Here is a 26849-nt window from a genome sequence, read left to right as displayed (position 1 = left end):
GGCAGGCCCCCTCCACCACACAATGACAATTTGACAGATCTCCTGTTTCAGTTCAAACAGTGGGGGCAGGAGATCTACGCCCATATAACCCACAGGGAAACACGCAAATGCTTGATTTAATTGATACAGAAACCAAAGAGCCTTTTGCATGGCAGTAATAAAAGGGAAGCGGCAGTGGGCCCCTCCCCTTCATTTACAGCTGAATTTATGACATACCGAAGGGCATGCTGAGCACAGACATCCTCTTAGGGGGAACAGTGCACATGTATTATGGGATGTTTAGTCCTGACAGATATATGCAGGAAATTCGTCCCATTCAGCAGACCGCAAGATGCCATGCAAAACAGTATCTCTTGCCAGAGGGACACAGAGAAATAAGAGATGGTCAGCAAATTATTGCAGATGGACATCAGTCGATGTGCTCTAAATTCCTATCATAATTCAGTGTGGTTTTTGCGAAGCCAGGACGTTGTAAAAGAAAAAGCTCTCTTTCTATGGGAGTCTGAACAAGAGACTTTGCTGATACAAAAGAACCTATCATGCAATATCAGACACCAAGCCACATTGATTTTATCTGGTGCAAGACCAAGTATTTGGCAGAGTGTGTACCTAACAGCCAACCAATTCAAGCAATGACAGGAATACCCCATAACAAGATGGGCATGGGACACTGGCCTAGAGACCAAGACAGAGGCTGCCCAGAACCAAACATTAATGAGGGTGCAGTTACAAAGTTACAAGGTGGAAATTTGTTACAGTTACAAGAAGGTACTTTGCTAAAACCTGCCACATGGGCCTGGGACTACAGGATACATTTTGTATCGAGGCCCCACCATGTGAAGAATTACCTTCAGAGCTGCAAGCTACTGGAAGAGAAGACAGTTATCTATAACAGCAAAGGCCGGACACAAGGGATCCCAGACTGGAAAGCCAAGAGGTGGAAAATTCACCCACCTTGGGATGGGCAAAAACTGTGGAAGTCTATATGGCAACTGGGACCTCAGGGATCCATTTGTAGATGTGGATGCCCACACCCCACTGATCACCTCCCCAGCCCAAGTTGGTCTCCAAGTAGAAATATTAGGAGTACACTGTGACTGCATCTACAGAGCAGATGAAGACGAACTGCAAGCAAAGGTCAAGTAGACGTACGAGAGAGATGGGCATGTGGAGAAAGAAAAACTCAGCAGTGGGCCCTTCAAAGAGATTGGCCTGCATTTTTGTGAGAGGCACAAGTAACATGATCCCTGTTCCACAGTGAAGAAGTGGCCAATGACGCCTAAACCATATTGCCACATTAAGCAAAACACACAAGTAAACGAAAAGTGGCAAATAGATTATACTGAACCTCTACCTCAAGACAGCAAAAAGCGATGTGGGGGTCATTGCAATAGTTCCAGTGGTCATTTGTGATAAGAAGAGTACCACCACAGAAGCTCTGATGATCTAGGAAGCGGTGCAAAGAAAAGCTACGAGAATGGTATGGGATTTGCGTTCCTAGACGTATGACCAAAGACTTGCTGACCTGAACATATATACCCTGAGGAAAGGAGGAACAGGGGTGATACGATACAGACGTTCAAATACTTGAAAGGTATAAATCCACAAAAAAATCTTTTCCGGAGATGGGAAGGCGGTAGAACGAGAGGACATGAAATGAGATTGAAGGGGGGCAGTCTCAAAAAAGATGTCAGGAAGTATTTTTTCACGGAGAGGGTGGTGGATGCTTGGAATGCCCTCCCGCGGGAGGTGGTGGAGATGAAAACGGTAACGGAATTCAAACATGCGTGGGATGTGCATAAAGGAATCCTGTGCAGCAGGAATGGATCCTCAGAAGCTTAGCCGAAATTGGGTGGCGGAGCAGGTGGGGGAAGAGAGGTTGGTGGTTGGGAGGCGAGGATAGTGGAGGGCAGACTTATACGGTCCGTGCCAGAGCCGGTGATGGGAGGCGGGACTGGTGGTTGGGAGGTGGGAAATACTGCTGGGCAGACTTGTACGGTCTGTGCCCTGAAAAAGGCAAGTACAAATCAAGGTAAGGTATACACATATGAGTTTATCTTGTTGGGCAGACTGGATGGACTGTGCAGGTCTTTTTCTGCCGTCATCTACTATGTTACAATGTTACTATGATCCTGATGCATGGGTTGCCAAGAGAAATACACCAGTCAATTCATCAGGCAGACCATGCAACGGTGGGCTGCTGAGCTCAAAGGCTGCTGGATCTTCCATATTGGCTACCATCCCAGGGCTTTAAGACTGAGTGCATAAACAAACAGAAAAGAAGACACATGCGAGAATACACCCTCTTGTACTCTGAAAGGCTGGGTCAGAATAATCCCACAAGTGGTACCCAATCTGAAAAATCACCCACTTGGGGGAGCCACACCTTGTTTTAAATACATGGGTTTACTGTCCTCAAAGCCTGAAGTCCAGGCTCTGGAGATAGAGGTAATGGTCAGTTGTAGCAGACCACCTCTCTTGGAAAGTACTGACTGGTTGTGCAGTTTTCAAAAAAAAAAAAAAAAAAAAAAAACTAGGTTAGGGCAGTAAGGGACCGTGCTTCTAGAAATAGTTTCATGCAACACCACTACATACACCTTCTGGGTAGGGAAAGATGAACAATTAGATGCACACCATACCAGAGGGTTTGTACAGAACACTTCAGGGTGGGCATACCAAGTAACAGGGAGAAGCTCAAGTGCTTATATTGAGGTAGAACAGATCTGTTGTACTGAAAATCATGTGCACATTTGCAGTGAGATTTTCTATGCCAGAGAAAGATGTTGAATGAGGAAAGGTGACAGTGAAGGGCATAATCGAATGGGGCGCCCAAGTTTTCCTGAGGGTGTCCCCAGACAGGGGCAGGGAAACCCGTATTATTGAAACAAGATGGGCGGCCACCTTTCGTTTCGATAATACGGTCAGGGACGCCCAAATCTCAACATTTAGGTCAACCTTAGAGATGGTTGTCCTAGAGGTCGTCCATGATTTTTGGCGATAATGGAAACAGAGGACGCCCATCTCAGAAACGACAAATCCAAGCCATTTGGTCGTGGGAGGAGCCAGCATTCGTAGTGCACTGGTCCCCCTCACATGCCAGGACACCAACCGGGCACCCTAGGGGGCACTGCAGTGGACTTCAGAAAAAGCTCCCAGGTGCATAGCTCCCTTACCTTGTGTGCTGAGCCCCCCAACCCTCACTGCCCACAACTGTACACCACTACCATAGCCCTTAGGGATGAAGGGGGGGCACCTAGATGTGGGTACAGTGGATTTGTGGTGGGTTTTGGAGGGCTCACATTTACCACCACACGTTTAACAGGTAGGGGGGGATGGGCCTGGGTCTGCCTGCCTGAAGTGCACTGCAGTACCCACTAAAACCGCTCCAGGAACCTGCATACTGCTGTCATGGAGCTGGGTATGATATTTGAGTCTGGCATAGAGGCTGAAAAAAAAAATATATATTTTTTTTTTAGGGTGGGAGGGGGTTAGTGACCACTGAGGGAGTAGGGGGGAGGTCATCCCCGATTCTCTCCAGTGGTCATCTGGTCATTTAGGGCACATTTTTGTGGCTTGACTGTAAAAAAAAAAAAAGGAGCAAGTCAATCAAGTGTTCGTCAGAGACGGCCTTCTTTTTTTCCATTTTTGGCCGAGGACGCCCATGTGTTAAGCACGCCCCAGTCCCGCCTTTGCTATGCTTCTGACACGCCCCCATGAACTTTGGTCGTCCCTGCGACGGAAAGCAGTTGAGGAAGCCCAAAATCGGCTTTCGATTATGCCGATTTGGGCGACCCTGGGAGAAGGACGCTCATCTCCCGATTTTGTCAAAAGATGGGCGCCCTTCTCTTTTGAAAATAAGCCTGTGTATACTGCACAGAAATGAACGAAATGGAGAGAATCAGTGCTCTGAGAGAAGGGGATACTTATTTGGCAATTTGTCAGATACTGCTGTTTATGTTTCTGCCCACAGGTCATCGCTGTGCCTTGAAAGATGAAGGCCTTCCTCCATAGGCGGTCGGTGGCCCAACTGTTTGGGGAGGCTAAAGGGGGCAGGGTTAGGGGTGGGGTCAGGGGCAGGGCTTACATCCATAATTGTCTGACAACACAGAAAAAAAATAAGTAAAAATAAAATAATCACAATTAATACCTTTTATTAAATTTAGATGTATCATATGTCAAAGAATAAAGTGGTTGATCAAAGCATATACTAACCACAATCGCTCAACTGCAAAACACTATGCACAACTTTGTGCAAAAACACAGTCATAACCTTATTGTACCATAAATATTACACTGGACAAACCTAATACATCAATATACCACCATACGGAAAATACAGACCGTCAACAATATGAAACAAGGGATCATAATATCACAATTCTCATGTAGAACCACAAAACACCCTTTTAGGGTGGATAGTGTTCACAATGAGCTCCTTTTATTAACGACCATATGTAGATCCTTCAAGAGTAGTGTGTCACGATTTAGGCTCTACACCCTTTCTGATGTTTTGGTGCCACCTCAGTAAGGCCAACACACAATCTCTCCACTGCAAAACACTATACACAAACTTGTGCAAAAACACACTCATAACCTTACTAAACCATAACAGCACTAATTCCAAGGACAGGACGAGCTACAACCTTATGCGTGGAAAGGCAGCACTATAATTACACCTGGCTCTAAAACACCAGTACACAACCTAGTGAAACAAAAAAACAAAATAAAACAAAAAGGGCTGCAAATACTACACGCTAGCAGATTACTTCATCTTGATCACACATGAAAAACACGTGACACAACAGACATGAAGGCAAAATACTGAACTGATGTGTAACTGCCTGCTATGTATCGTCTGATGGTAACTTTGTTCTTCATAATGCTTTGATTTTGTATGGCTACAAATATTGGTTGTTTCTTTGGGAATTTTCTTAAGTTATAGTTTTGTTTGGGTTTGGGGGGGGGAGGGTAATCTACATGTATTTTCAGTTGTTATGGAGTTTCACTGTATGCTTGTAATTTATGCTCAAAAAGAAATAAATTTAAAACAAAAAACCCATGGATGCCATTAGTGGCTTGACAACATTATTTTTTTTCTAAGCCCACAATGTTGCATGACTAATAGATGATTTACATCAATAAAATTCTGCAGTTGCATTACAACTACATGCTTGATTAACATAGCCAGAAATGATATGATGGTGATCAGACAGTAAGAACTTAGCCACAGGGCATCTAAGCTTGGCTTCTTTAAGTTAGATGTCACCATCTCCATTGACAATAGGAGCCAACTGTAATTATCTGAAGCATGCTATCTATGGCATCTGTTTTAATTGCTTTTATCCAGTTAAGTAGGGGGAGATCACCAAGAGCAGTAGTATTATGAGGCATGGGGATCACTTTTATAAGCTCCTCTGTGCCTACTGCCTGAAATGCACCCCCGCCCCTCCCATATGAAGCAATTGAAATGGTTGCCAGTGCGCTGGAGGATATTATATATATATATTGATGTGATGGTCCATCAGCCTTATGTATCATGATTGTGCTTATTATTTAAGAAATCCCGTGAAACAGTACCTGCTAGCTTGTGCTTTGAGATCTCAACAAAAAAATGAGTTTGTGATTCCCGCACTTCAGCACGCGCGCTTGGAAGTCATGCAACTGGTACTTTTTCAATCTATGGACCCATTGAATGAAACAGATTGCCATCACGGCTCAAACATGAAACCTGCATGCTTATCATCAAGAAATGTCTAAGAGACCTTTTCTATTTAAGGTTTAAAATGCTGCTAGCACGCCAACATCGTACTACAGCTTGCTTCGGGGCTTCGGATTGACGGCATGACGTGCCCCGCCTCCTATGACCAGCCTTCCTTATGATACGTCCAGCTCTCGCGGAAGCAGGAAGTTTGGTCAGAGGAGGCGGGGCACGTCATGCCATCAGGCCGAAGCCCCGAAGCAAGCTGTAGTACGTTGGCATGCCGCTACCGGCAGCGATGGGCAATCTAAATCAAATTAGAGGGACCACAGCCAGGGGGATAGAAGCTGCATTGGGGGTGGGGATGAGAGAGAGCCTGTCAGTAGCGGCGACCTGATTAAATTAGAGGGATTGCGGGGAGTGAGTGAGAGGGATAGACACTGCATTGGGGGGGGGGGGGGGGGGGGGGGATGAGAGAGACGCTTGGGGCTTGCGGCTTGGGAGGCTTAGCCTCCCCAAGCCTCTTATACCGGGCGCTTATGCCTTCCTCCAAGCCTGCAGTTTGAACCTCCTGACAAGCAGCACCATAATTGCATGAACTGGCAAAACCCTCCACAAGTTCTATGGTGCCACTGCAGAAGTGATCAAATTGTCAGCTCTGCCCACCAATTCTCCCACTTCAAGCAGGGAGTGGGTCAAGCACGGAGTTAAAGACTAGTACTTTGACTCTATACACACACACACCAGTGTATATTATTTAACCTGGAATTTATATTTTAGTGTGAATGATGTATAATGTTACAGTGAAATGCCCTCAAGGGAGCAGCAATGGTGCAAGTCTAACTGGACATTTAGAAATAGCACTATTGCAGCAGACATTAGCCTAACTTCCAAGAGGTGGAATGATGGGAACCGCAAAAAAAAAAAAAACTATGTAGAAGTTAGCTATTTTTGTGTTACTTAGGCAATTGCCTATTTTTGACTTTCAGATATAGATATAGCGAATGCTACATACCTGTAGAAGGTATTCTCCGAGGACAGCAGGCTGATTGTTCTCACTGATGGGTTGACGTCCTCGGCAGCCCCCTCCATCGGAAAGTTTACTAGCAAAGGCCTTTGCTAGTCCTCGCGCGCCCATGCGCACCGCGTATGCGCGGCCGTCTTCCCGCCCGAAACCGGCTCGAGCCGGCCAGTCCAGTATGTAGCAAGACAATACACTTCAAGGGAAGACTCAACTCCAAAGGGGAGGCGGGCGGGTTTGTGAGAACAATCAGCCTGCTGTCCTCGGAGAATACCTTCTACAGGTATGTAGCATTCGCTTTCTCCGAGGACAAGCAGGCTGCTTGTTCTCACTGATGGGGTATCCCTAGCCCCCAGGCTCACTCAAAACAACCACCATGGTCAATTGGGCCTCGCAACGGCGAGGACATAACTGAGATTGACCTAAAAAATTTACCAACTAACTGCGAGTGCAGCCTGGAACAGAACAAACAGGGCCCTCGGGGGGTGGAGTTGGATCCTAAAGCCCAAACAGGTTCTGAAGAACTGACTGCCCGAACCGACTGTCTCGTCGGGTATCCTGCTGCAGGCAGTAATGAGATGTGAATGTGTGGACAGATGACCACGTCGCAGCTTTGCAAATTTCTTCAATGGAGGCTGACTTCAAGTGGGCTACCGACGCAGCCATGGCTCTAACATTATGAGCCGTGACATGACCCTCAAGAGCCAGCCCCGCCTGGGCGTAAGTGAAGGAAATGCAATCTGCTAGCCAATTGGATATGGTGCGTTTCCCTACAGCCACTCCCCTCCTATTGGGGTCAAAAGAAACAAACAATTGGGCGGACTGTCTGGTGGGCTGTGTCCGCTCCAGGTAGAAGGCCAATGCTCTCTTGCAGTCCAATGTGTGCAGCTGACGTTCAGCAGGGCAGGAATGAGGACGGGGAAAAAATGTTGGCAAGACAATTGACTGGTTCAGATGGAACTCCGACACAACCTTCGGCAGGAACTTAGGGTGAGTGCGGAGGACTACTCTTATGATGAAATTTGGTGTACGGGGCCTGGGCTACCAGGGCCTGAAGCTCACTGACTCTACGAGCTGAAGTAACTGCCACCAAGAAAATGACCTTCCAGGTCAAGTACTTCAGATGGCAGGAATTCAGTGGCTCAAAAGGAGGTTTCATCAGCTGGGTGAGAACGACATTGAGATCCCATGACACTGTAGGAGGCTTGACAGGGGGCTTTGACAAAAGCAAACCTCTCATGAAGCGAACAACTAAAGGCTGTCCTGAGATCGGCTTACCTTCCACACGGCAATGGTATGCACTGATTGCACTAAGGTGAACCCTTACAGAGTTGGTCTTGAGACCAGACTCAGACAAGTGCAGAAGGTATTCAAGCAGGGTCTGTGTAGGACAAGAGCGAGGATCTAGGGCCTTGCTGTCACACCAGACGGCAAACCTCCTCCAATGGAAGAAGTAACTTCTCTTAGTGGAGTCTTTCCTGGAAGCAAGCAAGATGCGGGAGACACCCTCTGACAGACCCAAAGAGGCAAAGTCTACGCCCTCAACATCCAGGCCGTGAGAGCCAGAGACTGGAGGTTGGGATGCAGAAGCGCCCCCTCGTCCTGTGTGATGAGGGTCGGAAAACACTCCAATCTCCACGGTTCTTCGGAGGATAACTCCAGAAGAAGGGGGAACCAGATCTGACGCGGCCAAAAAGGAGCAATCAGAATCATGGTGCCTCGGTCTTGCTTGAGTTTCAACAAAGTCCTCCCCATCAGAGGGATGGGAGGATAAGCATACAGCAGGCCCTCCCCCCAATCCAGGAGGAAGGCATCCGATGCTAGTCTGCCGGGGGCCTGAAGCCTGGAACAGAACTGAGAGACTTTGTGGTTCACTCGAGATGCGAAGAGATCCACCAAGGGGGTGCCCCACGCTTGGAAGATCTGGCGCACCACTCTGGAGTTGAGCGACCACTCGTGAGGTTGCATAATCCGGCTCAGTCTGTCGGCCAGACTGTTGTTTACGCCTGCCAGATATGTGGCTTGGAGCACCATGCCGAGACGGCGGGCCCAGAGCCACATGCTGACGGCTTCCTGACACAGGGGGCGAGATCCGGTGCCCCCCTGCTTGTTGACATAGTACATGGCAACCTGGTTGTCTGTCTGAATTTGGATAATTTGGTGGGACAGCCGATCTCTGAAAGCCTTCAGAGCGTTCCAGATCGCTCGCAACTCCAGAAGATTGATCTGTAGATCGCGTTCTTGGAGGGACCAACTTCCTTGGGTGTGAAGCCCATCGACATGAGCTCCCCATCCCAGGAGAGACGCATCCGTGGTCAGCACTTTTTGTGGCTGAGGAATTTGGAAGGGACGTCCCAGAGTCAAATTGGAGCAAATCGTCCACCAATACAGGGATTTGAGAAAACTCGTGGACAAGTGGATCACGTCCTCTAGACCCCCAGCGGCCTGATACCACTGGGAGGCTAGGGTCCATTGAGCAGATCTCATGTGGAGGCGGGCCATGGGAGTCACATGAACTGTGGAGGCCATGTGGTCCAGCAATCTCAACATCTGCCGAGCTGTGATCTGCTGGGACGCACGCACCCGCGAGACGAGGGACAACAAGTTGTTGGCTCTCGCCTCTGGAAGATAGGCGCGAGCTGTCCGAGAATCCAGCAGGGCTCCTATGAATTCGAGTTTCTGCACTGGGAGAAGATGGGACTTTGGGTAATTTATCACAAACCCCAGTAGCTCCAGGAGGCGAATAGTCATCTGCATGGACTGCAGGGCTCCTGCCTCGGATGTGTTCTTCACCAGCCAATCGTCGAGATATGGGAACACGTGCACCCCCAGCCTGCGAAGTGCCGCTGCTACCACAGCTAGGCACTTTGTGAACACCCTGGGCGCAGAGGCGAGCCCAAAGGGTAGCACACAGTACTGGAAGTGGCGTGTGCCCAACTGAAATCGCAGATACTATCTGTGAGCTGGCAGTATCGGGATGTGTGTGTAGGCATCCTTTAAGTCCAGAGAGCATAGCCAATCGTTTTCCTGAATCATGGGGAGAAGGGTGCCCAGGGAAAGCATCCTGAACTTTTCTTTTACGAGATATTTGTTCAGGGCCCTTAGGTCTAGGATGGGACGCATCCCCCCTGTTTTCTTTTCCACAAGGAAGTACCTGGAATAGAATCCCAGCCCTTCTTGCCCGGATGGCACGGGCTCGACCGCATTGGCGCTGACAAGGGCGGAGAGTTCCTCTGCAAGTACCTGCTTGTGCTGGAAGCTGTAAGACTGAGCTCCCGGTGGACAATTTGGAGGTTTTGAGGCCAAATTGAGGGTGTATCCCTGCCGGACTATTTGGAGAACCCACTGATCGGAGGTTATGAGAGGCCACCTTTGGTGAAAAGCTTTCAACCTCCCCCCGACCGGCAGGTCGCCCGGCACTGACACTTGGATGTCGGCTATGCTCTGCTGGAGCCAGTCAAAAGCTCGCCCCTTGCTTTTGCTGGGGAGCCGCAGGGCCTTGCTGAGGCGCACGCTGCTGACGAGAGCGAGCGCGCTGGGGCTTAGCCTGGGCCGCAGGCTGTCGGGAAGGAGGATTGTACCTACGCTTACCAGAAGCATAGGGACCAGTCTTCCTTCCCCCGAAAAATCGTCTACCTGTAGAGGTAGAGGCTGAAGGCTGCCGGCGGGAGAACTTGTCGAATGCGGTGTCCCGCTGGTGGAGAGACTCTACCACCTGCTCGACTTTTTCTCCAAAAATGTTGTCCGCACGGCAAGGCGAGTCCGCAATCCGCTGCTGGAGTCTATTCTCCAGGTCGGCGGCACGCAGCCATGAGAGCCTGCGCATCACCACACCTTGAGCAGCGGCTCTGGACGCAACATCAAAAGTGTCATAAACTCCTCTGGCCAGGAATTTTCTGCACGCCTTCAGCTGCCTGACCACCTCCTGAAAAGGCTTGGCTTGCTCAGGGGGAAGAGCATCAACCAAGCCCGCCAACTGCCGCACATTGTTCCGCATGTGTATGCTCGTGTAGAGCTGGTAAGACTGGATCTTGGCCACAAGCATAGAAGAATGGTAGGCCTTCCTCCCAAAGGAGTCTAAGGTTCTAGGGTCTTTGCCCAGGGGCGCCGAAGCATGCTCCCTAGAACTCTTAGCCTTCTTTAGGGCCAGATCCACAACTCCAGAGTCATGAGGCAACTGAGTGCGCATCAGCTCTGGGTCCCCATGGATCCGGTACTGGGACTCAATCTTCTTGGGAATGTGGGGATTACTTAGTGGCTTGGTCCAGTTCGCAAGCAATGTCTTTTTTAGGACATGGTGCAAGGGAACAGTGGACGCTTCCTTAGGTGGAGAAGGATAGTCCAGGAGCTCAAACATTTCAGCCCTGGGCTCGTCCTCCACAACCACCGGGAAGGGGATAGCCGTAGACATCTCCCGGACAAAGGAAGCAAAAGACAGACTCTCGGGAGGAGAAAGCTGTCTCTCAGGAGAGGGAGTGGGATCAGAAGGAAGACCCTCAGACTCCTCGTCAGAGAAATATCTGGGGTCCTCCTCTTCCTCCCACGAGGCCTCACCCTCGGTGTCAGACACAAGTTCACGAACCTGCGTCTGCAACCTCGCCCTACTCGACTCGGTGGAACCCCGTCCACGGTGGGGGCGTCGAGAGGTAGACTCCCTCGCCCGCATCGGCGAAGCTCCCTCCGCCGACGTAGTCGGGGAGCCTTCCTGGGAGGTGGCCGCTGTCGGCACCGCACGCGGTACCGACGTCGGGGACCTCAACCTGGGCGATGGGCCAGCCGGCGCCACGCTCGACGGTACCGGAGGCGCAAGCACTGCCGGTACCGGAGGGGTAGGGCACAACAGCTCTCCCAGAATCTCTGGGAGAACGGCCCGGAGGCTCTCGTTTAGAGCGGCTGCAGAGAAAGGCTGAGAGGTCGATGCAGGCGTCGACGTCAGAACCTGTTCCGGGCGAGGAGGCTGTTCCGGGCTGTCCAGAGTGGAGCGCATCGACACCTCCTGAACAGAGGGTGAGCGGTCCTCTCGGTGCCGATGCCTGCTGGGTGCCGAATCCCTCGGCGACCCAGAGCTCTCGGTGCCGACATGGGGAGGAGACCGGTGTCGATGCTTCTTCGACTTCTTCCGAAGCATGTCACCGGAGCTCCCCGGCACCGACGAGGAGGACGTAGAATCCATCCGTCGCTTCCTCGGGGCCGAGACCGAAGAGGGTCGATCCCGGGGGGGCTGTACCGCAGGAGCCCTCAGGGTAGGAGGAGACCCACCCGAAGGCTCACCGCCACCAGCAGGGGAATGGACAGCCCTCACCTGCACTCCTGACGATGCACCTCCGTCCGACGACATCAGCAGACGAAGTCTCGGTACCACCGACGTCGATGCAGTCGCCCGATGCCTCGGCGCCGATGCAGAGGTCCGATGCCTCGATGCAGTCGATGGAGCGGCAGCCAAGGAAGATGGTCCGGACGCTGACGACGTCGATGCACTCGATGCCTCCAGTGCCGATGCCGACGAAGAGCCCGAGAACAAAACGTTCCACTGGGCTAATCTCGCTACCTGAGTCCGCCTTTGTAACAGGGAACACAGACTGCAGTTCTGAGGGCGGTGCTGGGCCCCTAGACACTGAAGACACGCAGAGTGCCTATCAGTGAGCGAGATTACCCGGGCGCACTGGGTGCACTTCTTGAAGCCGCTGGAAGGCTTCGATGTCATGGGCGGAAAAATCACGCCGGCGAAATCAAAAGCCGAAATGGCGAAAATTGAAGCACCAAAATTTAGAGGGAGAAAAATCTCGACCGAGGCCAAAAGAGGCCTACCCCGACAACGAAAGAAAACTTACGGGGCAAAAACTGAGAAATACGGGAAGGGCAGAAAACCCGAAAGGGTCTTCCGGAACACTACCGGAGCGCTTCCCGAACTTTTTCAAGGAAAAAACAGCAAAAAACACGTCGAAAAGGACGCGCGAGGTCGACTCTCTGGGGCACGAACGGCGTAACACGACCGTACCGAGCGCGGACGAAAGAAGACTGGCCGGCTCGAGCCGGTTTCGGGTGGGAAGACGGCCGCGCATGCACGTGCGAGGACTAGCAAAGGCCTTTGCTAGTAAACTTTCCGATGGAGGGGGCTGCCGAGGACGTCAACCCATCAGTGAGAACAAGCAGCCTGCTTGTCCTCGGAGAAATATATATACACACACACACACACATACCCTAGTTTTGAGTACTGTGTTATTAGTGTGGTAGCCTAGTTTAGCTGGTGCACAGGCAGTTGCCTAGGCATGGCATTGTACTCCTGTATTATATTATTTTAGTTAACATTAGTATAACAGTAAACTGCATACTTTTTGTTAAAACCCGAATTGCACTCTGAATAAGTCAGAGTAAAAGCCAGATTCCTCACATTCCTTCCTATCTGACAAGGAGAGAGTCCCTAGCCTGAAAGCAGTTTTTCCCTATGTCAGGGATTTCCTAATTGGCTGACAGCCAGCCTAGGATGATCAGAACTGAGGTATATCCTTAAGTACTTTTCTCTCTTTTTTGGTGCCCCTTTTCCCTCTCTCTGCCTTCTCATGTATTGCACCACTGTCTCTTTGTTGGGACTACTAACTTTCTTTATGCAAAAGCAACTCTGCAGCTAGGCAGCACTCCGAAGACAGACAGGAAGGATTTTGGAGTTTGCCGTTTCTTATTTGTTCCTGTAATCCTTGGTTCACGGCAGCTGAGCTTACACCACATATGTTTGCCAAGACTCTCTCGTATGCAAATAAAAGTTAAGTTGTTTTATTACCTATATTGGCTGAGTGTTATCTGTACATGTCTTTGGGAAATCAAAATAACTGTAAGCCTTGGAGGAGCAATATAGACTACAAACAGTGAAGAGTTTACAGCAGGCTGCCTCACGACCCAGATTAGGGAGGCAGAATAGGCTGTAGGTAAGAGCTTGTAGTGTCTAGATGGCAGGCAGGGAGATGGTGAATTAGTTGTGCACAGAATTCACAGTTTAGGCAGCTGCCTAGGGGCTCACATCAATGACCCTAAGTGGTGGAAAATGAAGAGCTTACCACCTGGGACATCCCTATTCTGACTGATAAAAGCTGGATACCAGAAAACCAGATATAGTGATAAAAGAAACAAACCCATCAGAATAGCATTAATTATAGAGGTGTTGGCTCCATGCAATTACTCAGTGAATCGCATAGCTAAAGGGAAGTTCCTCAACTACCAAGAAATGACAGTGGGGGAGAGGGGGAGAAGATACAGGCTTGATTAAAAGATCTTCCAAGCACATCTAGATAAATTGCCTATACATGTTACATCTTATGAACTCAAGAAAGCAGCTCCCTTTGGCACAATGCAAGTACTATGGCAAGCATTAGCAGTAAATTTGAGAGATGGAGATCATATACCACATACCCTGGCTTAGAAGTGAGGCTCATTCCTATCATGGTATGTGCAAAATTAACCCATTTGGAGAAATTGCCCCTAGAAAATTACCATATCCATGTTCTGAGTTCTCTGCACCAATAGCATTGAGCTCAACATAAAAAGTTCCATGTCCTATGGACATAAGGCTCCATTTAACAGGAAGGATTTCTTATAAAGATTATACAATAAAAAAAAAAAAAGAAAGAAAGAAAACGTCACAAAAACTGTTTCAAATAAATTAGCAGAAGTAACTTCACCCCTGTAGTCAAGGGAGCCTGTAGACCACTGCATCACCCCACCCCCACAGGTTATACCTACTTTGGGTGTCTCTGTTGTTGCAGTGTAAAGAGGCACCACTGAACAGTTTAAAGAGCACTGAAATTTTACAACAGTTTATCCATACTCAGCACCTGTTACAGACTAAACGTATTTGAAGGTAAAAGTTTTGGTTTTTTTTCTTTGTTTTTTTACCATATATTTAAGCGTCAATGTGTCCACTACATCCAGACTTGTATCAAGCTCCATTAGATTACAAGGATCTAAGGGAAAAGAAGAAAGAGAGATAGAGATTACTGAAAAGCCCCTAAATTAAGGTACAGCCTTAAGGCGGTTCCACAGACACCTTTCTCCGCTGCTAAGCGCGGGAACCCGGAGGAGAGAGATGCTCCAGCTCCAGTCCAGCTTCATCTCTCCTCCCTTGACCTCCAGCCGCGCCCTAACCCTTCCTCTGAAACTAGCTGTACTTGCCACAAACCCTCCATGGATGCGAGACGTCTCTTTTCTACCTCAAAAGAGGCTGACCAAAGTAAGCTGTGTAACCGAAGAGCCATACGACAGACATGAGAGTCTGCAGCTGGGACTCGGATTGTTTATCACCGCGTGGGAGGGCGGAAGCGGCGGAGACGTGAAATCTGTACCTGAGGCAGCACCCCGCCGGCCTCGAGTTCGCCGCTTTCTCCTGCTCCCCGAGGCTGACATCTCTAGTGCTCTGGGTGCAGGAGGTGGGGCAGCCGACTTGGCCTTTATAAGCTTGGCTCTGAGACACTTCCAGCACGCCCCCTGCTGCCATTTCCTACAGGTACAGGCCTGCCGCCTTGCGGGCAACTTCCAGTTCCTCCACATCTTCAGGTTTGTGGGGGGCCCTGTTTTTGAGAGAGAGATTTTAAAGCATAGCCCCTGCCCCTCTTGGCTCCCCCTGGTCCAACAAAATTCTGCGGCCAGGGGCCAATAAGCCACCTCTCTCCCCCCCCCCCCCCCCCTTTCTTTTAACTACCCTGTTTCCCTTAAAATAAGACATCCCCTGAAAATAAGACCTAGTAGAGGTTTTGCTGAATTGCTAAATATAAGGCCTCCCCCGAAAGTAAGACCTAGCTCCAAATTGTATCTTCCGCCTCCTGCCCCCCGGCTGAGCCCGCCCTCAACTTCCCGACATATTACCTTCCATTCCATTCCGGACACGCCGCCCTGCGTTTAAAGCTCAGCTGTTATTTTAAGTCGCTGCGGCAGCTTGAGTCCAGTCTCTCCCGTTAGTATCCCCGCCTTCCTCTGATGAGGTATTTCCTGTTTCCACGAAGGCGGGACATTGAAGGGAAAGGCTGAAGTCAAGCCGCCGCTGCCCTTCCCCATAGACGTTCGGCAACCTCCTGACATCGTTAAAACTGGGTGAGTGTCCCAACAGATGGTACATGGGGAGAAGGGAGTATTAGGAACCCTAAGGACTAAGCTTACTTAGAATGCTGTACTTATCTTACGGTAGGTAAATGGAGATTCTATGCACTGTATTGCTCAGTTTCCTTCTTTTTCGTTGTAGGGGGATTGTTGTGCCGACTCATGTTTCACCAAGCTGTATCAAGGCTTCCCCTTAATTTACTTAATGCTGACTTCTTGTCCTGCTGCTGTGAAATTAAAAAGGCTGCTGAAATTCTAGGAAGCTACTGCTAAAAGTTGCAGTGGCCATTTTCTCTAAGAAGCTGCAATTTTACTGTAGTACAGTATTTTGATCAGCTTGTAGCCTCTACAGCTCATATTTAGGCAAGCCTTGGAGTAAAGAACTGCAATAATCCAATCATGTTACCGTGTTTCCCTGAAAATAAGACCTAGCACATCTTTGGGAGCAAAAATTAATATAAGACACTGTCTTATTTTTGGGGAAACAGGGTACCAATATAAGACACCATGAACTTCTCTGCGTTAAGAAACCCTTCACCAGCTAGTTTCAGCTACTAGGTAAAACCACTATTATAATTGATAGCATCATTCAGCAAATTCTTCTATGTTGCCTGAAATCTGGATTCTGTACAGGATTGGTCAGACTCTCAATATAAACCCTGCACCTCTAATTCTGTATCAGAAATCCCATATTCCCCAACAACTGAGCTATCCCCCTTACAACATGCTATATAAAAAAATATATTCAATGGCACATGCTCCTTCCACTCCCAGACACTTTCTTTTAAATCAGATGTTTTTTTTTGTTTGTGTGATAACTCTACATGATGTGGAGACCACTAGTCTTGAGCATTTTGATTTTGAATGCCAAGGGCCTACAAAAGCTACAAAAACAACGTTCAAAACCTATATAGCAAACTTAACAAAGCATAACAGTGTAAATATTACACCAGATCCTAGAGCACTAATAAACTGGTCCCAGTCTCTTTTCCACTTTCCTTGTGTCAGTCTTCTCCTAAATTCTTTTCCAGATTTGCCTTTCCATTTCTTCTCTGTTCTTCTTTTCCTTTTCTACATCTGTCTGTCACTGATCATCTTTCTATGTTTTTTTTTCTACTTTTCTCTTCTCTGCCTTTATACCTGTTGATTTTACCCTAATTCACCCTCTCTCACCCTCTTCTTAATCTTCTCCTTTTTACCTCTCATCTACCTACCAGCTTTTCCCATCTCTCTCTCATCCCTTCTCCAGCACTCCCCTTGCTCCCTCTGTCTCTCCCTAGTCCTCCATTTCATGGTAACATAGTAGATGAAGGCAGAGAAAGACCTGAATGGTCCATCCAGTCTGCTCAACATTCTCTGTTTCTCCCTTTCAGCCCTCACCTCCCTTCCACTGCTTCTCATCCTCTCACCAGCACCAGCTCTATCCCTGCCTCTCCTTTCTTCCCTTGCCTCCAGGCTATCCTTTTAATATCTTATCCTCTACCCCATTGATATTGTCACTGTTTCACCACCTTTTTAACCCATTTCCACCCTCACTCAACCCCCTCTGACAACCATCCCCTTCCTCAGGACCCCCATCCCTTTTCGATGCCTGTCATCTTCTCACCAGTCTTCCTTCACATTATGTCTCATTCTCCCCCCCCCCATTTCACACCCTCACTCACAGCCTATCAAAACCCCCTCTCACTATCCCCTCAAAAGTCTCTCTCCATCTCTCTCATCCATAGTCCCCCCCCCCAATACTTCCCAACTCAATCACCAATTTCCAATCATCTGCTCTTTTCCCCTAGCCCCCTCTAGTTCCATCTATCTTCTACTCTTTCCCCCCACTTCTGAATCCCAATTTCTCTTTCCAAGGTCTGTGGTTCATTTCACATTTCTTCTCTCTCCATGTACACCATCATTCCCTCTGCATCGCCACCTGTCCTATGTAGCATCTACTCTCTGTGTTTCCATCTCTACCCCCCCCCCCCAGGTTCAGGACCTGCCCATTGTCTATATCTCTTCTGCTGCATCACTGCCCCTCTTTACCAGCTTTTCCCCCTCTTTTCCCTTTTTCCTCTTGCATCCTTCATCCCAAGGCATCTCTCTCCATTTTTGGGTCCAGCATCTTTCCCCATCTCTCTCCCCTCTGCTCATCCACCTCCCCCTATCTCAGTATCTCTCTCTCCCTCCCTCCCTCTGTGACTCCAGCCTCTCTCCCAGTCTCTTCCCTTCTGCCTTACCTAATCTCTCTCTTCTCTCCAGGCTGACTCCCTTGCCTCATACCATGGTCAGGCATATTTTCTCCTCCCTCCCCCCCCCCCCCCCAAGGTCTGGTAACTCTTTATTCCCTTTATCCTTACTGCCACTCTTCCAACCTTCTCATTCGTTGCTAGCAGTGTCAGCAATCTAGGTAGGCTGGTCCCGGAAGCTTTCTTTCTGCAGTGTCTTGCCTATGTGGGAACAGGAAGTTGTATCAGAGGAGGCAGGACAGTACAGAAAGAAAGCTTCCAGGATCAACCTGCTTAGATTGCTGGCGATGAATGAGAACATTTGAAGAACACCAGGAGAGAGGAGGAAGGGAATAAAGAAAGTTACCGGACCTCAGGAGGAGAGGGTGCAGGTGAAAGATGCCAAACTGTGGGGCAAGAGGAGTTTAGAAGATGCTAGACAGCAAGTGAAGCATCCTGTCCTGCTATTTTCCTCCCAAACTATGTGTCTGGTCAAACTGGGGTAGCAAAGGGGTGGTAAACTATTTTTTTGCGGGTGGCAACTACCATCCCATAGCATTCCTATGTGCTGCAGGACCAGTCTCATTATAAAAGCTGTGAGATTTCTTGCTGTCAATGGAAAGACTGCAGAGCAGGAGCTTTTTGCTTCCCAGTGGGAGACTTAGCAGGTCTGAGAGTGAGTGCTTGAGCACCCTCAATAAATTTATTTATTTATTTATTGCATTTGTATCCCACATTATCCCACCTCTTTGCAGGCTCAATGTGGCTTACAATGTGTCGTTGTTAGTAGATAGTAGATTAGGAGATAACAGTGTTATATAGAAAGTAGCATCATCGAAATTTAAACAAGTAAATATAAGTAGAAAACATTACTGATAATAGGTAAGGTGGAGATGTCATAGAAAGTAGCGTGATCGAAATTCAAACAAGTAGATATAAGCAAGAACATTGTTGATAATAGGTAAGGTTGCGATGTATTACATTTATAGTTGTTGCTCTTATTGGTATGCCTTGTTGAATAGGTGGGTCTTCAGGGATTTGCGGAAGTTAATTAGTTCATAAGTAGTTTTTAAGCTGTGCGGTAATGCGTTCCACAACTGTGTACTCAGGTAAGAGAAGTTAGACGCATGCGTTAGTTTGTATTTTAGGCCTTTACAACTGGGGAAGTGCAGATTAAGGAATGTTCGAGATGACCTTTTAGCGTTCCTGGGTGGCAGGTCTACCAGATCTGACATGTAGGCTGGGGCATTTCCGTGGATGATTTTATGAACTAGAGAACATATTTTGAACGTGATGCATTCTTTAAGTGGAAGCCAGTGTAGTTTCTCCCTCAGGGGCTTAGCACTTTCATATTTTGTTTTTCCATATATGAGTCTAGCTGCAATATTCTGGGCAGTTTGCAGTCTCTTGATGATTTGCTCTTTACAGCCAGCGTAAAGTGCATTGCAGAAATCTAATTGCCTAAGCACTAGTGATTCTACCAGATTGCGAAAGATGGTCCTTGGGAAGAAAGGTCTTATCCTTTTTTGTTTCCACATTGAATAGAAAATCTTTTTAGTTGTATTTTTCACATGATTTTCAAGTGTAAAATGTCGGTCGATGGTAACTCCAAGAATTTTCAATGTGTCCGATACGGGAAGGGATAGTTTTGGTGTGTTTATGGTGGTGAATTTGTTCGTGTTGTGTTGTGAGGTGAGTATAAGGCATTGCGTTTTTTCTGCGTTGAGTTTCAGCTGAAATGCATCCGCCCATGAATGCATGATATGGAAACCTTGGTTGATGTCATTAGTAATTTCCATTAAATCTTGTTTAAACGGTATGCAGATCGTTACGTCATCTGAGTAAATGTATGGATTGAGTACATAAGTACATAAGTACATAAGTAGTGCCATACTGGGAAAGACCAAAGGTCCATCTAGCCCAGCATCCCGTCACCGACAGTGGCCAATCCAGGTCAAGGGCACCTGGCACGCTCCCCAAACGTAAAAACATTCCAGACAAGTTATACCTAAAAATGAGGAATTTTTCCAGTCCATTTAATAGCGGTCTATGGACTTGTCCTTTAGGAATCTATCTAACCCCTTTTTAAACTCCGTCAAGCTAACCGCCCGTACCACGTTCTCCGGCAATGAATTCCAGAGTCTAATTACACGTTGGGTGAAGAAAAATTTTCTCCGATTCGTTTTAAATTTACCACACTGTAGCTTCAACTCATGCCCTCTAGTCCTAGTATTTTTGGATAGCGTGAACAGTCGCTTCACATCCACCCGATCCATTCCACTCATTATTTTATACACTTCTATCATATCTCCCCTCAGCCGTCTCTTCTCCAAGCTGAAAAGCCCTAGCCTTCTCAGCCTCTCTTCATAGGAAAGTCGTCCCATCCCCACTATCATTTTCGTCGCCCTTCGCTGTACCTTTTCCAATTCTACTATATCTTTTTTGAGATACGGAGACCAGTACTGAACACAATACTCCAGGTGCGGTCGCACCATGGAGCGATACAACGGCATTATAACATCCGCACACCTGGACTCCATACCCTTCCTAATAAGGTTTTGATTGGATAATTTGGCCAAGGGTGTCATTATTAGGTTGAAGAGAGTCGGCGAGAGGGGGGATCCTTGTGGGACTCCACATTTAGGTGTCCATGTGTCTGAGGTGGCAGAGTTAGAGATCACTTGGTAAGATCGTGTGGTTAGGAAGCCTTTGAACCACTTGAGGACGTTGCCTCCAACTCCAAAGTATTCAAGGATGTGTAGTAATATTCCGTGATCAACCATATCGAAGGCGCTGGACATATTGAAATGTAGGAAAAGTATGTTGTAACCAGTTGCGATCGATTGTTTAAATTTAGTCATGAGAGTAACTAATACTGTTTCGGTGCTGTGGTTAGACCGGAATCCTGATTGGGAGTTGTGCAGTATGGAGAATTTATTTAGGTAGTCGGTGAGTTGATTGGTCACCATTCCTTCCGTTAATTTGGTTATCAGCAGAATAGATGCTACTGGGCGGTAGTTGGGAGAAGGAGCAATTTGTGTTGGGTTTAGCACTCCCAATCATTTTGAAAAGCTGGTAGTGTTACGTCTTCTATAGGACCAGTGCAAGAGTATTGGGTGCCCTAGGCAATCTTCAACATTATGTCCCTTTCCCAATCAACTTTCAGGCCCCTAATCCCCCCTCCATGATATCATGCTTCTACATATTAACCTGTGTGTGTGACGAATTGATTGAGAGACTGGAAAGAGCCTATTTTATTTCCACATTGGACCTGACCAAGGGGTATTGGCAAGAACCCCTTAATCCAAGGCATATTTCAGTTTACTGTGCTGATCTTTGGACTTCATGAAGCTCCTGCTATGTTCCAGTTCCAGACCTTTTGAGACCCCGTGGACCTTATACAGCAGCTACTTGGATGATGTTATGATTATACAGTAAAGACTGGAAGCTTTCTTTCTTTCTTTCTTTCTTTCTTTCTTTCTTTCTTTCTTCTTGAACCAAGTAGAAGCAGACCTATCAAGCTTGCATAAAGCCATTTCAATGGCAAGCTCAAAGAGGGAGGACAAGAGATCCAGTACCTAGAATATTCTATAGGGAAGGGGAAAGTGTGCCCACAGATATGGAAAGTGAATGCAGTAATGCAAAAGCCTGTTCCTCACTCAAATAAGCAAGTACGTGCTTTCCTGGGTTTGGTTGAATATTACCAATGGTTCATACTAAATTTAACAGAAAAGGTAGAGGTGTTAACCTGCCCCCTACAAAAGAAGGCACCAGAAAAGATTACATGGTTGACTGAGCTGGACACCATGGGCGTAGTTTGACTGTTTCATTTTGGGGGGGGGGGGGGGGCAACGGATGGGGCAGAGCATATTAGCATATTCATTTGCATATATATATATATATATATATATATATATATATATATATATATATATACATATATATATATATGCAAATGAATATGCTAATACGGAGGAAGGAAGGAAGGGAAAAAGAGCTGGCTTTTTTTGGGAATAACCATAATGAATATGTATGAGATGTCAAGCCACCTCTTTCTCCCTTCCTTCCTCCTTACCCAGCACTCCCTCTTCCTCTCCAGTAGTATTTCCCCACCCCCTTTCCCATACCATGCCAGTATTGACCTTAGCAATGCATAGGCTCTATATGTAGATCCTTCAAGAGGTAGTGTGTCATGATTTAGGCTCTACACCCTTTCTGATGTTTTGGTGCCACCTCAGTAAGGCTAACACACAATCTCTCCACTGCAAAACGCTATACACAAACTTGTGCAAAAACACACTCATAACCTTACTAAACCATAACAGCACTAATTCCAAGGGCAGGACGAGCTACAACCTTATGCATGAAAAGGCAGAACTGTAATTACACCAGGCTCTAAAACACCAATACACTACCTCGTGAAAAAAAAGCAAAACAAAAAGGGCTGCAAATACTACACGCTAGCAGAATACTGCACCTTGATCACACATGAAAAACACATGACACAACAGACATGACACAAGGAACTAGAAATCAAAAAATATGAAGGCAAAATACTGAACTGGAAAGTTAACTCAAGAAATCAGACTCAGCATGCAGCAATACCAGAAAAATTGAAACTTACATGCAAAATATCACAGATGCACATTTAAAAAAGCTGACATATTTCACAATTAACAAATTCTGAATAAAATACTTTTTTCTACCTTTTTTGTCTGATCATTTAGTTTTTCTATTCGCTTTGGTACCAGTGTCTTCAGTTTTATGCGGTGTCTTCTTTCCATTTGATATGTTTTTCTCCCTCCTGTGTCATTATGCGTCCTGTCTACCATCTGTAGCTCTGTCCCTATCCTTGAGTTTCAGTATCTGCCCTCAACGTGTTCCAAACCAGCCCTTAAAACTCAGCACTTTCCCCTCCATCTATATCCAGCATTTCTCCTCACTCCCCTCCATCCATGTGCATCTACTTCCTGTCTTCCCTTCCCTCCATCCATGTCCAGCATTTCTCCTCTCTCCCTTCCCCTCCATCCATGTGGATCTCCTTCCTTCTTTCCTTTGTCTTTCCTTCTCTCCATCCTTGTCCAACATTTCTCCTCTCTTCCCTGCCCTCCACTCCATCCGTCCAGCATTTCTCCTTTCTTCCCTCCCCTCCATCCATGTGCATCTCCTTCCTGACTTCTCTCCCCTCCATCCATCCATTTCCAGCAACTCTCCATTCTCCCCTGCCTCTCCTCCATCCACCCATATCCAGCAAATGTCCCTCTGTCCCCTGCCCCCTGTGACATGTTAGAGATAAATCTGTCCTTCCTTTGTAATGAGCCCTCTTGTTTTTTGTTGTGGGCTTCTTTACAAAGGTAAGGAGGGAGGGTGTCGGGAGGAGTTTAATGAAGGAGACACGAAGGCTTGGATGTGGTTGAATGATGTTTTTTTTTGTTCTGTTTTGTTTTTTTGATTATAATTTATTTTCAAATAGTACATAAGTAATGCCACACTGGGAAAAGACCAAGGGTCTATCGAGCCCAGCATCCTGTCCACGATAGCGGCCAATCCAGGCCAAGGGCACCTGGCAAGCTTCCCAAACGTACAAACATTCTTTACATGTTATTCCCGGAATTGTGGATTTTTCCCAAGTCCATTTAGTAGCGGTTTATGGACTTGTCCTTTAGGAAACCATCTAACCCCTTTTTAAACTCTGCCAAGCTAACCGCCTTCACCACGTTCTCCGGCAACAAATTCCAGAGTTTAATTACGCATTGGGTGAAGAAAAAATTTCTCCAATTTGTTTTAAATTTACTACACTGTAGTTTCATCGCATGCCCCCTAGTCCTAGTATTTTTGGAAAGCGTGAACAGACGCTTCACATCCACCTGTTCCACTCCACTCATTATTTTATATACCTCTATCATGTCTCCCCTCAGCCATCTCTTCTCCAAGCTGAAAAGCCCTAGCCTCCTTAGTCTTTCTTCATAGGGAAGTCGTCCCATCCCCGCTATCATTTTAGTCGCCCTTCGCTGCACCTTTTCCAATTCCACTATATCTTTCTTGAGATGCGGCGACCAGAATTGAACCCAATACTCAAGATGTGGTCGCACCATGGAGCGATATAACGGCATTATAACATCCTCACACCTGTTTTCCATACCTTTCCTAATAATATCCAACATTCTATTCGCTTTCCGAGCCGCAGCAGCACACTGAGCAGAAGGTTTCAGCATATTATCAACGACGACACCCAGATCCCTTTCTTGGTCCGTAACTCCTAACGTGGAACTTTCCATGACGTAGCTATAATTCGGGTTCTTTTTTCCCCACATGCATCACCTTGCACTTGCTCACAATAAACGTCATCTGTCATTTAGCCGCCCAGTCTCCCAGTCTCGTAAGGTCCTTCTGTAATTTTTCACAATCCTGTCGCGAGTTAACGACTTTGAATAACTTTGTGTCATCAGCAAATTTAATTATCTCACTAGTTACTCCCATCTCTACATCATTTATAAATATATTAAAAAGCAGCGGTCCTAGCACAGACCCCTGAGGAACCCCACTAACTACCCTTCTTCATTGTGAATACTGCCCATTTAACCCCACTCTCTGTTTCCTATCCTTCAACCAGTTTTTTTTTCCCTTTATTTATTTATTTATTTAATTATTTATTTATCATTTTACTTAATTACATTCACATTTATCACATAAATGTAAGGAAATACAGAAATTAATATAAAAAGGAAAACATTTTCTCTCAACAATATATATTTACATAATTGTCCACAATTGGAAGATCCAAGATCAGGAAAACAATCTTAAAGAAAAGAAAAACTCAAAATGGTTAATCTTACACTTTACATTTTCTGAGGGAAGAAGGTTAATCGGTTATTGCAGCCGGTACAGTGGTAACTGAAGGAAGTTGCTGCAGAGGATTCATCATCTGTTTCCACAAACTCTTATAATTTCTTAGGTTCAAACAAATAAGTAATAAGGAAATAAAACACTTACAAGGGAATCGCGCTAGGAAGGTCCCACCTAGGGCAATGATTCCTGGCTTAAAAGCCAAGACTTCACACCTCCCAGTCTGCGATTCCCTTGATGTATCAGGAAATATATACATCTTTGAACCCAAAAAACTATCAACCATGTATCAGAAATACAATTTCAAAACATTGTTCCTATCTAAATCAAAGATGAAAGTCACTAATAATATAACTCTATAACTTCTGAATTTTCCAAAATGTCAGTTAAACTTACATCTCTTTTCTCTGATAAAGAAGATTTTAAAGGAAATATAATTTTAGTCACCAAAAGGTGGCTATCAGAAGGTATTAGCAAAGTATCAGAGAAATATTTCTTCAAGAATTCAGTAGCTGATATATAGGATATTATAGGTAAATTTATCATTCTCAAGTTATTTTCCCTTAATTGGTTCTCCAGAAATTCCAATTTTTACAAGAAAGATAACTATTCTTCATTACCAAATTATCTGATTTTCATAGAGAAGCCATTTCCGTAATCAAAGTCTCTATTTTATCTATTTTATATCTTGGACTTCCACTTTGTTAGATAAGTATTAATATAAATTCTTTAACTCACATATTATAGTGAAAAATTTTAAACATCTGAAGAAGAGAGTTATTCACATTCTGCTGCAGTTCCCATAGGACGTCCATTATGACATTATTGGCTTCACCAAGTCCAATTTCTCCACAGAAACCGCTTCAGATATCTTCGGGGGGAAGAGCTCACTCTCCAATCCCCCAGTTGGTTTATTATCCGAGTCGATGCTGCGCCAAGACCTCCTCGGGTCACATGAAATCCTAACCCACTTCGGGCATTTCCATTATTGACCTCCATAGCGATGCAATACTATTTCCGGGTCTTGGAGGGGTCGTGCCAACAGGGGGACTCAAAGTCACTCCCTCCACTGAGATTTGGCAATATAGCCTTGCTGTTCCCCGAAGCAAGAACCGATATCCCCGACGTTATGACCCCGAATCTCTCCAAAATAGACTTAGAAGTGGTGGGAACCCCAGCCATGTTTGAGGAGGACAGCACCATGGCTTTGCCTTTTCTCTTCCCCATTCCCTGGGGAGCGCGCCCTCTTCTTCAGACATTCTGGTGTAAAACAGGAACTCAACTAGCGTACGTCCTCCCTCAACGCCATCTTGGAGCCTCCAGGTTGGGACACTCTTTGTCTGGTTTCTCCTCAGAGGCCAGTCTGATATGGGTAACCCTACAGCATAGCCCTCTGAGTCATTGAAACACGGAAGCCCCTCCACCACTTACAAGGTGGTGTCCCTTCGGAGGGGCCTTCAACCAGTTTTTAATCCACAATAGAACTTTTCCTCCTATCCCATGACCCTCCAATTTCCTCTGTAGCCATTCATGAGGTACCTTGTCAAACGCCTTTTGAAAATCCAGATACACAATATCAACCGGCTCCCCTTTGTCCACATGTTTGTTTACTCCTTCAAAGAATTGAAGTAAATTGGTCAGGCAAGATTTCCCCACACAAAAACCGTGCTGACTCGGTCTCTGTAATCCATGTCCTCAGATGTGCTCTGTAATTTTGTTTTTAATTATAGCCTCTACCATTTTCCCCGCCACCGACGTCAGACTCACCGGTCTATAATTTCCCGGATCTCCCCTGGAACCTTTTTTAAAAATGGACGTTACATTGGCCACCCTCCAATCTTCCGGTACCATGCTCGATTTTAAAGTTAAATTGCATAACACTAGCAGTAGCTCCGCAAGCTCATTTTTCAGTTCTATCAGTACTCTAGGATGAATACCATCCGGTCCAGGAGATTTGCTACTCTTCAGTTTGCTGAACTGCCCCATT

General features: G+C 46.7%; 1 protein-coding gene across 11 annotated transcripts in view; it reads right to left on the bottom strand.

The window, feature by feature from the left end:
* Positions 1–15652, bottom strand: part of LOC115477180 — a 122833-nt gene extending 107181 nt beyond the window's left edge. For 10 of the 11 annotated variants that reach the window (XM_030213845.1, XM_030213850.1, XM_030213848.1 and 7 more), the window contains exons 1-3: positions 15573–15628; positions 15053–15277; positions 14607–14674 (exon numbers count right to left, since the gene is read on the bottom strand). In XM_030213845.1, the coding sequence (XP_030069705.1) occupies positions 14607–14674; positions 15053–15277; positions 15573–15579 (300 nt within the window). In that variant the 5' untranslated portion in view covers positions 15580–15628. Of the gene's footprint in view, positions 1–14606; positions 14675–15052; positions 15278–15572 lie in introns of all 11 variants that reach the window. The other variant, XM_030213841.1, reaches the window with a different exon arrangement.
* Positions 15653–26849: the final 11197 nt, after the last annotated feature.

Source organism: Microcaecilia unicolor, chromosome 9 (genome assembly GCF_901765095.1).
Source record: "Microcaecilia unicolor chromosome 9, aMicUni1.1, whole genome shotgun sequence".
NCBI classification, from domain to species: Eukaryota; Metazoa; Chordata; class Amphibia; order Gymnophiona; family Siphonopidae; genus Microcaecilia; species Microcaecilia unicolor.
The sequence above is the reverse complement of the archived record's forward strand: the minus strand, read 5'-3'. Positions and strand labels throughout refer to the sequence as shown.